General features: G+C 36.5%; 1 protein-coding gene across 2 annotated transcripts in view; it reads right to left on the bottom strand.

Annotated features, from left to right (window-relative positions):
- ADAMTS19 (ADAM metallopeptidase with thrombospondin type 1 motif 19) overlaps positions 1-12,054 on the bottom strand; it is a 145,846-nt gene that overhangs the window by 22,957 nt on the left and 110,835 nt on the right. For both annotated transcript variants that reach the window (XM_061378761.1, XM_061378849.1), the window contains exons 17-21: positions 9,382-9,539; positions 8,438-8,591; positions 5,387-5,522; positions 3,106-3,310; positions 1,059-1,211 (exon numbers count right to left, since the gene is read on the bottom strand). In XM_061378761.1, the coding sequence (XP_061234745.1) occupies positions 1,059-1,211; positions 3,106-3,310; positions 5,387-5,522; positions 8,438-8,591; positions 9,382-9,539 (806 nt within the window). The remainder of the gene's footprint in view (positions 1-1,058; positions 1,212-3,105; positions 3,311-5,386; positions 5,523-8,437; positions 8,592-9,381; positions 9,540-12,054) is intronic.

Below are 12,054 nucleotides of genomic sequence, written 5' to 3'. Positions count from 1 at the left end.
ATCCAAATCATGCTACATTAACCTTTATCCTTTAAAATTGAAAAAAGGAATGGAATAAATAGTAATGTGATAGTGACAGTTTGTACCCTATCATCACAAAATGGGAGCTCCCAAGCAGAATTCTATGAAACACTACTTGCCCACAGAGTACTTGCAGCTAGTTCTTGGAAGGCTGGCTAGCCATACACTGCTGGCTTTAGTCCTTGTTTCCAGCTGTTACCTCACATGAAAGACAACTAAAAATACATTAAATACTTCTCCATACAAGCAAGTTAAAAACTGCTGCAATAATGTTATAGCCTGAAAGCAGTTGTGTGCACAGTCATGAAGAGAAGCAAGGAAAGAAAAAAAAAAAATATTACAGACTCTCTGCTGAAGTGTGGTCTGTAATATCGCAAGAGAAAACCTTGACAAGGTTCAATTTCAGTATTACAGCATGTTTTGAATATTCAAAACTGCACCAGATCTTCAACCTAGAACACACTCAATTACAGATCTAACCACTGTTTTCTGTTACACTTTGTCCTGTGCTTATATACCTCACTGAAATCAAGACCTGTATTCCAAAGAAATAATGTACTGACAGCTACATCAAGTGTTCAGAACAGACAATAATAGATGCTTCCTAAATATTAAATGCTCTGTGTGGAAATTTAATAGGCTAAAGGTGCTTCTTTATAAAGCTGGAGTGTGCAACTTATTGGAAAGACAAATAAATTTTGCAAACACAAATTAATGAAATGTGCAAACGGATGTTGAAGTGAGCTACAGTTTCTGAAGCTGCTTACCTGCCTACTGACAACAGTTATATACCAGACTTTTGTGATACTGAAGATTCATCTCATACTTTCTTCTTATTTCTGGTTTCGATTTATACTGTGGTCTCAGTGTGACCACCTGTTTTAGGTAGTTTGGGTTATTTTTTGATGTTTTTTTGTTGTAGCCTTATTGTTCTCTCAGCTGGAGACTCCTACACTTCTGATAAAAGCAATTCTTACAAAGAATTTGGCTTGAAAAACATATTATGCCTTGGGGCACTAGTATCAAGAATGCCTCACCTTAGACCAGTCTCCCATTCTCCAGATAAAGCATTTGGAATAGTCTTCACAGTCCTCTGCTTCTTTAGGTCTTGTGGACAAAACACATTTCTTGCGGGGATTGGTGCACCTCACAGTTCGATGCCGTACTCCCTTACCACACTTTACAGAGCACTGTTGGAAAAAGATGTTTTTCAGATTTCCACAAAAGTCATAGTTATCACATTTTATTCCCTTCTAATGACCTCTGCCAGGCTAACATAAATATTTCAAGGCTTCAGCGATTTCCTGCCTTCTAATATTCAATTCCATAGACACTGGATTTGTTACAAATTAACAAATGAACAAAAATTCATTATGGGGCAGAAAGAAAATGGTTGCATTTTCAGCTAAAAACACATAATTAGATAAAAAATTATTTGCCTGAGGAAAACCTAAGCTTTTGGATAAGAAAACATCTGAAAAGTTATGATGAAGTGAATGCAAGCTATTATACTGAAAACATTAGGCAATCTTTGTTCTAGAAATGAAAGGAAGTGTAATGAAAGAAAATCTACATAATATTCACATGAATAAGATATGAAGCAACATCAGAAAAATTCTGGTAGTGTCCAAGAGTCCTTTTTGGGGAGGGAAAAACGTTAAACCAGAAAAGCAAATATTCTAAAACTGTGCAAGTATCCAGACTGAATCTGAAAATTCAAAGCTACATATGCAGCATGTGAAAACTCTCTTTGAGTTGCACAGATCATAATCTATGTTTTTTCCACCATTCCCACTTACTCTGCCAAAAATTATGCCATTTCCTTCTGAAAACATTATCACTGCTTTTGATCATCCCACTGCTTGCAGATTAAAACTCTCCTTTGCCAAGCTGATTATAACTGCAGGAAGCAGTAATGGCCAGCTTCCAATATAATAGTGATAGTAGGAATGGCCATGGGAAACACCTCACTCTTCAAAATATATTTATTGCTTCCAACAGAAACATGCTCACTTATTTCTCATCTCTTAAATAAAACAAACCAACTAAACAATCTGGGTTTCTTTCTCACACCTCTGAAAGTGAATACCATTCTTCTCACAAACAGTCCTTGCATTATAGACATCTGCATACCAAACCAGGAACTGCTGCTATATACTTCTCTTATCTCTACCTTAGCATCTGCGTTTTGTCTTTGGAAACACTCCCTGTGTTTCTGTTCTTTCTTGTTTGGGGATTAAGGGATGCTGGTGAGTAGGGGACCTCAAAGAAGCGCCTGCATCCACGTTCAGAAGCTGCTGTTTGTATTTTCAACCTGAAGGGATCCATAGCTCAGCTTCTGGTATGGGTGGCATTCAGAATTGCCTTTGCTCTTCAGATGGAGAGAGAAGCTTTAAATAACCCATTCAGCTTGCCCAGATGGAAGTGATAACAAAACCCTTCTTTCTCCACAGTCAATTACTTTTAGAAGTAGTATAGCTTTTAAGAAGAGGAAGAAACCCAAATGAAGATGCACATTAAAAGATCTTAAATAAATGAAGCCTTTTGAATAACAATTACATTCTAAAGCAGTGCTTCAGGATGTAATGTATGCAAAATTGTGTCATTTGCAAGCCCTTTTGCCCACTGTTTGTGGTGTTCTTGGAAAAAGGTGAGAAGAGAGAGGAAGGCTCCCCTCATAGCTTCTCTGAAGCAGAATGGCAGCAACCATTTGCTGACCAACATCCCTTGGCACAAAAGTATGTCAAGCGATGTTTCTACTCTGAACCCAAGGTCTTGTAGCTGATATGTGATGGTGTTAATTCCATTTACCCTTAGTTACCTACTAATAGAATCAGGAGATACATGATGATATGTGCTTGAAAACTGGCCAAAAGAAACTGTTCCAGGACATTAACTAGGTAAAATGTAGTAGTTCCACATGGCTGGCTTTCCTAGTCCTAATCCCTTTTCTACATCACTGCATGTGGACCATGAAAATAATCAGGCTGACCTGTGCCACTTGTCACTGAAAAAATCATTTTCCCAAAAACCAGTAAGGCAGAAATAATCATTATGGACTATTTGTATAAATAAATGCAGCACCTCAGACCACACTCCTGCCTCCCACACAGTCATGCAGTCCTGGCCTTCACAGCGCTGTGCAGAAGCGGGCTTTGGTCCAAGGCAGTCCCTCTCCCTAGCTCTTATCAGGGTCCCATTTCTGAGTTGCTGTGTGCAGGCTACTTGTCTGTTCTGGATCCCTTTTCCACAGGTCCTTGAACATGGAGTCCATTCTGTCATCATCCATCTGCAAAGAAATACAGAACACAACGTACATTTTAAAGATGACAGATCACTTATTGGCCTGACTGTTACATGCTATCCATGTAAAGTCCAGCATTCTTTGAAGATACTCAACTGCAAGACAGAATCAATCCTGTGTGAAAGGCTCGTTGCTCATTTTATACTTCTGGAGGAAGTATAAAAGCTCAGATTTCGTTATGTTCTTCAGGGTCAGGCCTAACTCAGATTCTGTGGTTTAAATCACAGAAGCAAAGAAGGCTGATGCCACTTGGCAGAGCCTACGTACCTGGAGAGCAGTCTTTCCAGAATATAATTTTCCCCAAATGTTCTGAATCTCCAGACTAAGTCCACATGCCCTTAAAAATCAAACAGCTCTGCCAGTGATGCAGTACACAAGCATGTCCCAGGAGACATTGATTGCAAGGAAAAGTTTTTTAGGAAACTGAAATTTCATTAACCTGATCCAACCTTCTGTCACACATTTGTTGTAAGAAAATAAAACATTTAGCTAAGATTATTTTTATTATCAGTCCAGAGATATAATTTACAAATCATAGCCTGTCAAGATAATTCAACAGAGTTTAAGATACTTCTTGAAGTGCAAATAACAAACAACTAGTTATGCAAGCATATGCTTTAGTTAATTTCTACTGAAAGCTAACAATATTTTGCTTTGTATTAATCATTAACACTGTACTAAAATTGGACATATTTTAAGGGTTATGATGCCTTTTTACATTTCTCAGCAAAGCAATTAGCAACATTTAAATGTTTCATTTAATAATCTCGAAAGTGTAAAGAACACTGAAAATTTATAGTTGGCAATGCCTCAGAAAAATATCTAGACTATTCCATTTCTATCCATTAAGTGCACAGTGATGTTAAATAAATAAAAATAAAATAAAATTAAATAAGATAAAATAAAATAAAATAAAGATCTCCTTAAGTATGTATATAATGAAATACAAACAATCCCTCCAAAGTGTAATGCCCAAGTCTGAGGAATTCCAAACCTCAGTGGTTTGGTCTTACTTAAAATGTATCATACCTTGCATTTTAGCAATTTCAGTATTTTACTGTTTTGAAGAAAGCTGTCTTCTGGTTCATTTTCTATAACTTCCTCAACAATATTTGCATTTTATTTAGTTTGCACTGTTTTCTTTAAAAATGCCATGTACAAGTCCTTCAGATGACTGCAGTAGACCTATCCCAGTTATTCCTGGGGATGCTAGCCATCTACTGCTTGCTGACCCCCCCCACCTTGAAAGGTGGCAGATACTTTAACAAAGACCACACAATTCTTGGGGACTTCCTTAGCCATAATTCTTAGGTGCCATATGGAAACAGGATGGCAAACTGAAACTGGTCACTGTTCCAGCCTGGCCAGCCAGTACATGGAGCAGGCTGCTAGCTTTGCTGCAGAGAGACCAAATGAGGTGGGCATTGCAGGGCAAAGGCTACATGCTAGACTTGCCTCCTGGAGGTAAGTTCAGAGAAAGAAAGCTCCTTCTGCTTCTTCCACTAATCCACCATCAAGAGTCTAGTTCTACCTACTGATTCATATAGCGAAGGGCGCAGGGGGAAGAAGGCGAAACTGAGTGGAAGTTGCTCTAGGCTTAAAGTCGCATCAGTGTAGAATAGCCAATTAATATTTATTTATTTATTTATTTACTACTTGGTGCACCAAAAGCTTACTGACAGCTTTTAAAGGACAGAAGCCTTGACTGAACAAAACCCTAAAATATAACATTAATTAAAAGCAAGGGATTAAATCCACCTTTATATAAACAGCATTTAAATTTAAATTTCATAGTACACATCAGTGTGTGAGAACATTTCCTCAAGAAAGTAAAGAGTTGCTTTATTGAGTAAGAATTTATGTAAGCATGGTGCTTAAGGGATCTCTTCCATTAAAACTCAGGGCAAACAGTAGCCAATGTTTCCGTTTTCCCTACAGTTTGCATTATAACCTTTTGGATGCATGTATATACATATTAATTGCCAGAGTCAGTCATGTCTCTTAGCTCCTAAGATTTTTATACCTAGATATCACAGTTTAATTTATTCAAAACAATGTTACCTGGTCTGGCATGGCTGCTCATTGCACCTGCGGATCTGCGGTTCAGGCTTTGTTAAATATTTGCACTTTTTATTGTCCACAAGGCTGATATTCTTGTTCATAATCTTTGTGCAAGAGACTGTTGTCTTTCTTTCACCTAGTTTAAAATGAAGCACATATGTGGGGAAACCAGGAACATGCAACTTCATTAAAAAAAGGACAAAGGTATATTTATCAGTTAAAGCTAATTTATGTACAGTTTGGCTAAAAGAACTGTAAAACCTGTACAAGAAAACGAAAGCTAGTAGGGAGCCTAAGAGACATATTAAAGTTTGTAGTGAACAAGGTGATTTTCTAATCCGGTCTTTACACACTACAGTCAACAGTTTTCCTTCTTTATTCATGTAACTAGTCATAGGCCGAACCCTTAAGTCTTACTGGAATAATTGTTCCTTTCTTAATCACTGAGACCCCAGCACTGAGAAAAGTTTGCAGAAAAATTACATAGAAAAGTATGGTGTTTAATATATAAAATGAGGAAATGAATGGCAGGTCCTGATGCTCCATCTTGCTGAGCTTAGTAGTACTGCCTGGTTTAGCAGCACACTGTTAGGCTGGCTGGTACTCAGCTGAAGGAATTCAGCACATGCAGCCTTCAGTAAGGAGTCTGCACTATTCCCCACGAACCAAAGAGGCCACACAACTGACCTGATCTGTAGGGTAATCATTTAGGAAGTTAGGTGCTGCCTGCAGAGACCTAGAGCATGTTCTGTACAGAAACCTTGCCCTGATGCATGGGTTGGAGCCCAGTGTCTCTTGAAGCTGGAAGTGTCATAAAGCAGAGTTTTAATGTAAGCAGTACTACTACCACAAGCAATAACTTGCAATCAGACTGCAGCATAATTCTTAGAAAACTAGCACTCTTTGTATTAAAGACTTCAATTAGTTGTTCCTTCAGTTATGTTTTGACACTGTTTGTATCTGGAAGTTTACCAACAGAGAGGGTGCGTGCAGGAGCAGGGCAGAATCCAGCACGCAACGTTCACCAGCGGTCAGAAATGTGCCTGTGGATGGAACTTTTAAGTTACAAATGCGCATTATGTGCGTGACCCGAGCTGACATTTTACATGGCGCTTGTGTATTTGACAGCACATGCAACTAATCTATTATATACAGCATCTGAAATGTTTGACAATTCTTCCTGCATTTACATAATACAGCTATGTATTCCTATTCTCTCGCCCACAAAAAACTTTTCCGCAACACAGGAGGTTGCATGCTAGTTACATTCATAAACATGCATGAAGTCACATGCATGGTTTCATCATGGTTTCATGGCTTCATCAGTAGTTTCATCCTGACATACACTTTAAGCAGAACTAATATTATTTAGTAATATTATTTAATTAGATTCATCAAAACATTGATGTTAAAAATTGAATCACAAATATTTGCACAGGGTACAAGCTGAAGCATTTAAATTTCATTATTGCTTCATATTTAAGCTAAGAGTTAAAACAGTTAAAATGCTTTTGTTTAAAGTGAGAAAAATTTTTCCTTTCTATTTCACAATATTTGCAGTAAAAATTCCTCTTATGGAATTTTGTATTAACTCAGCTATTTTAGACATTAACATAAAATGGCCAGCTACAACAGAAAAATATGATAAGCATTACATTAAAACACTTAGATATTTATTTAAGCATTAGTGTAGAATAAATTACCAACATGCTGAATTTTAAGTTTTTTCCAGATGATAGGTAACTTCAGAAATATTTAGGGCAATAATGAGAGACTGTGGTAGCATTAAAATTACTCTAAAAAAACTTCAGGAAACTGTAAAAAGCATGAATATTCCAAGTGAATAGGAACGCACTACTAAGAAACAGAGGATGCTATTAGCACCACGTACAAAATACCTTCAGGGAAGAAGCTTTCTTACCAAACCACAAAAAGCGTGTTTATGGAAACTACAGTAATCTGTCATGACACTAGGATTGTTCACAGAGTCAAAGGAGCTAGAACACTGTGTTCTTTAAGCTGCTGTTATGAGAAAGTAAAGCATTTCCAGGCCCTCTTATTCAATCACAAGGTGCACAGCAGTGTTCAGAATGTCTCATCAGAGCAACCGTGACTGTCAAGGTCATAAGCAGGAATGACAGGTATCAAAAGTCAATACAGTATTCACAGTGTAAGTGCGACTGATTGCACAAGGTATAAAGAGATCTCTATAGGCTGCATTAATTTAAAAAACTCTGAAGTGTTTTTTCAGAGCAATTATCTATCTGAATAATCATTTTATAAACAGCACTTTTAAAGGATTTTGTTACAGCAGTGCTGTTCATGTTCCAATATTTGTTTTTATAACTGTATTCTGTTCTTCCAAATTCACATTTTTTATGGTTATAAACATAAACATAGGAAAAATATCACATCAGCATACTAATATCTGCTGTTGTAATATTTGTTCCATATGTTTCTGGATCATCTTCAACTCATGTTACTAACTGTACATATTTGATCTGAGACTGGGTTGAGCTTTTGTGTAGTTTGAAATGTCTTTTACAGATCATTTATCTTCAAAAGTTCCAAATACAGAGTGGAATGCATATGAACTTTCTATTCGTGTTCTAGCTCTTGCACTTGTATTTCTTCTTGGAAACTGTGTCCTGAATTTGCTTTGCTGATCTAGGTTTTGCTCCTTCAGTAGCATCTTTTTCTACTTACTTTATTTAGTTTGAATCTTTTCCTAAGGTTATCATTATTCTTTTAATATAACAATGAAGCATGAGACTGAAGTATGTCCACCACTGTATGGAATCATACAAGCTACAATAAAGATATTACTATGAAATATACAGCATTGGCCATCAGATCCTTAAGCGTTAATATGCCATGTGTTTGAGAGACACATGAATACACACAGAGTATATATACATTTACATATGCATATTGTATACACACATGTATATGTATTCTGTATATACATGCACATTGTTTATATATGTAATTTTTTTTAATTTTTTTTTATACATACGTGTGCGCTTTAGCACATTTTTTCTTTTATTTTACCTCCTCCACATACAGCATCACAGTCCTCCCAGCCAGAATGAGTCCACATGAAAAGAGGCTCCGGTACTTTAGAGCTCTGATTCTCAGGAAGAGGATCCAGTGGAATTGTATACTCATAGTGTAGACCATAGCTCTGGTCATGGAAGAGCAGCACCTGCAAGACACAGAGAAGGAAAACTTACCTATGTACATAGACACTGTGGAAGACAAACTGAGGAGATAATCTTGAAAAATGTGATATAATGATATAATGACTTAATGCCTTTCAATCTCCTAATGGATTTCATAGAAGAAATTAAAGACAGTATCCAAAGCAAGACAAAGGGAAAATTATTTAACTTAACATAAAGGTAAAAAAATAAGCAAACAAAATTCACCAGATATCTGAAGGACAATTATGTCCTGTGAATTCAGTGCTCTTAAATGGAGGAGACCTTTCAGATGCATCAGATTTAAAACTCTTAGATATACCAGTCAACTTACTCCATCTGATAGATTTTTAATTGTGAAATACTTCCTCATCATGTCTCCCTCTTTCCTTTTGGTGGCTATCAACTCTTCATCCTCTACACTGAAACACATCAAACCCCTCCTTTTTCATGGAGAACTTGGTGATTGCAATACAATGTCAATGCTGTGCAATAATGAGCCAAGATGAAAACCATTTGATATTAATTTGAATCTCTTTCCTTAAGCACATCAGCTTTTTATGACGTTTGTAGGAACGGTGAGACCTTCCATCCTGCCTCAACAATGCAAGGATTATTCTTGGACTTAAATGCATTCTTTAGGAAGTAGGTTAACAGATCTATATGTATATAAGCACGTGTATACATGTATATAAGCATATGCAGATCTCATTATCTTCAGGAGACTGGAAAAAAATTAGTTATTATGCTATATAATAGGAATTGGGTAAAAAAACCCAATCCATATTGTCGTACCAGTAAATGTAAAGGTGATGTTGTGGGACCTTTGGCTGATATTTTCTCCCAGAGACCTCTCCGAACGTAATGGACGGTGGTCCCAGCAATATTGAATGTTCCCGAATGCTCTATCTTCCAGTCACTGTTGATTGACTGTTTTCCAGCGTCTCGAAGAGCTGCAAAATATATGAAAAAAGCCCAATATAAAATGTGTCTCTTCCATAGTGATTCGGACCTCCTTTCACTTCCTGTTAGGATAATTTGAAAAGTAGGTGAAATCACCTAACTGTTTGCAAAGATATTTATGGATCCTGCTATACATGAACTTCAACTGGAACATGCTTTAGAAACACTTTCTGGAAGGAATGCTTGGCAAAACTATGTGTGTTTAACATGACTTGAAGTTAACATCAGTGCTTTAATGCCTGAAGAGACTGACAGGCTCCAGGATATTTCATAATTTGATCACAGAATTTATTTAAGGCAAAGGTAACAATTACCTATTCCCAAGGTGGTAATTTCTATAATCATAAAGTCATGAGAAACAAAATTTTCACAAGACAACATTCAAGATCTGTGGAATTAGGCTAAATCTTCAAAAAAAAAATCTCCTTGAGAATTCTTTCTCCTCTAATAATTACATTAGTTATTTTATATTAGTTACATTACATTAGTGCCTATTTCTCTGCCTTCAAATGTGACAACACTGCTGTCATCTACACTTATTTAAACACTTTCACCATATAATTTGATGCTTCTAATAAACAGAAAAAGCTTGTTCATTTTGGATGATCATTTCTCCTGTTGGCCAAATTTATATTCAAAAGCATCCTCAAGTCAGGCAAAATTTAATTCACACATTGAGAACATAGGATTTTACATTAGTTTTCTATAGCAAATGAAATAGATTCTTCTGTAAAGGACTTGTAATCTTATTTAATTTATTTTAATTTTTTATGTTCAGATCAGGTCTGAACAGTCATGTGAAGTAGAACATACTTGAAGTCAACCTCTGGACAAGACATTTCATACATTCCTCTTCACTGAAATTGCATGTTTGGCATCAGACCTTTGTAAGAGAACCTTGACAGTTTAAGGCTTGCCCAAAATGTCTTTTTCAAAGTTGTAAGCTAACGTGAGTCACTCCTATAATCATCTTCTCTCCTATTCATATTTATACTGTTATGTTTTGTTTCTATGGGAAACAATGGCAACAGGTCTGTGGACTGGCAGAAATCCAATTGCATAAGACACCACTTCTGTGTACCACTGCAGCACTGTGTTAGAAATATTAAGACTATAAAATCCATTAATGCTGTAGAACAGCTATGTGCTAAAAATAACTAGTGATTTTACAAGATTTTAAAATTGGCATTTTAGATTTAGTCATTCTGTTATTAATGGTAATTAAGTTCTATTTAGTGTTTAAACTGTAGGGCCAATCCTCTTCCCAAAACAAATGTACTTGAAAGTGCTAAGGTCCAGTTGGGTCATGCTGCTCAGATGGAGCAGCATTCTCTCTCTAGAGAGCAGCAGACCTTGCATCATTTTGTCTTGTCTTTAAAAAGAATATGCGTGCCACAGCACAGTAACTTGGGCAGGGCACTGGAATTCAAGGAGTATGTCAGATCTTGCATTTTCTGCTTTCAAATTCCTCACTTGAGCCACTGGAGTTAAACAAAGAAAGGGTATCCTCAAGCCTAAAATTTAGGATTTAATTCAGGCAATCCAACTTCACTCTTGACTCTGTCATACCCCATATTGTAAGCAAGTTCATTGAGTTTTACTCCAAATAACACACATATTCCCAATCTACTTAGCTTTTGACAGAGGAGGATTTTCTGTACAAAGTAATGACATACAGGAAGAAAATTCGGCGCACAAATGTATCCTCTCTCAGGTTATAAAACAAAGCCAACAATACATCTACAACTAAAAAGACAAAAAAACCTCAGCCTGTGAAAACTTAATTCATCTGTAACCAAGACCAAAATTTCAATGCTTGAATAAGGCTGCTAATTACAAGTCTATCTCTGCAGAGCATAAACCAGCCTTCATCACAGTGTCAGTTAAGTGGTGGTGGTGAGAGCAACGTATTTTTAATTACTGTGCAAGGGATATACATTTATTTTCACTAGGTGCAATATGCTATACAGCCATAGAGTTGCAACATTTCACAGTTCAGCCATTGCATCTCCCAGTGCTCAGTGGGGAGCAACAGTGCCCTAGTCCTGGTGATCCACTTGCTAAATCTCTTTCTGTTAATCCTTTAATTTTTTCCATGGGAAAATGTGAAATACTACACCACTGTGCTAACTTAGAAATTTTTGCTTAAGTTGAAATTTCCACTCTTTACAGGGAGGTTAAGAAAAAAGGCAATAGCTCCAAATTAAGATGAAAGCTGACATCTTTCTGAATTGTGAATTTTACCTTTTGTTCTGTGCAAAATTTCGTTATGCTTTCCACGAAAAGTACCAAGAGAATGTCATTTTGTCTGACCCTTATTTCTTTCCAGAAAATACAAAAAATATCTGACATTTAATCATAAATAAGAGTACTTTCACTGGTATCTTTTGTCAAGGGCATCATTGTTTCACCGGTTCAGCCTGTTTCCATTCAGGTTATCTTGTGTTCACTTCAAAGCCATCTTAAAAACCGTAAGTCTTGAGATTTGAGTAACTTTTTGAAAAT

This window comes from Neopsephotus bourkii, unplaced genomic scaffold (genome assembly GCF_033783945.1).
Source record: "Neopsephotus bourkii isolate Nb327-2 ecotype Australia unplaced genomic scaffold, CSIRO-AGI_Nbou_v1 NB_30, whole genome shotgun sequence".
In the NCBI taxonomy this organism is placed as follows: domain Eukaryota; kingdom Metazoa; phylum Chordata; class Aves; order Psittaciformes; family Psittacidae; genus Neopsephotus; species Neopsephotus bourkii.
Note: the sequence above shows the minus strand (reverse complement) of the source record. Positions and strands in the feature narration are given on the sequence as shown.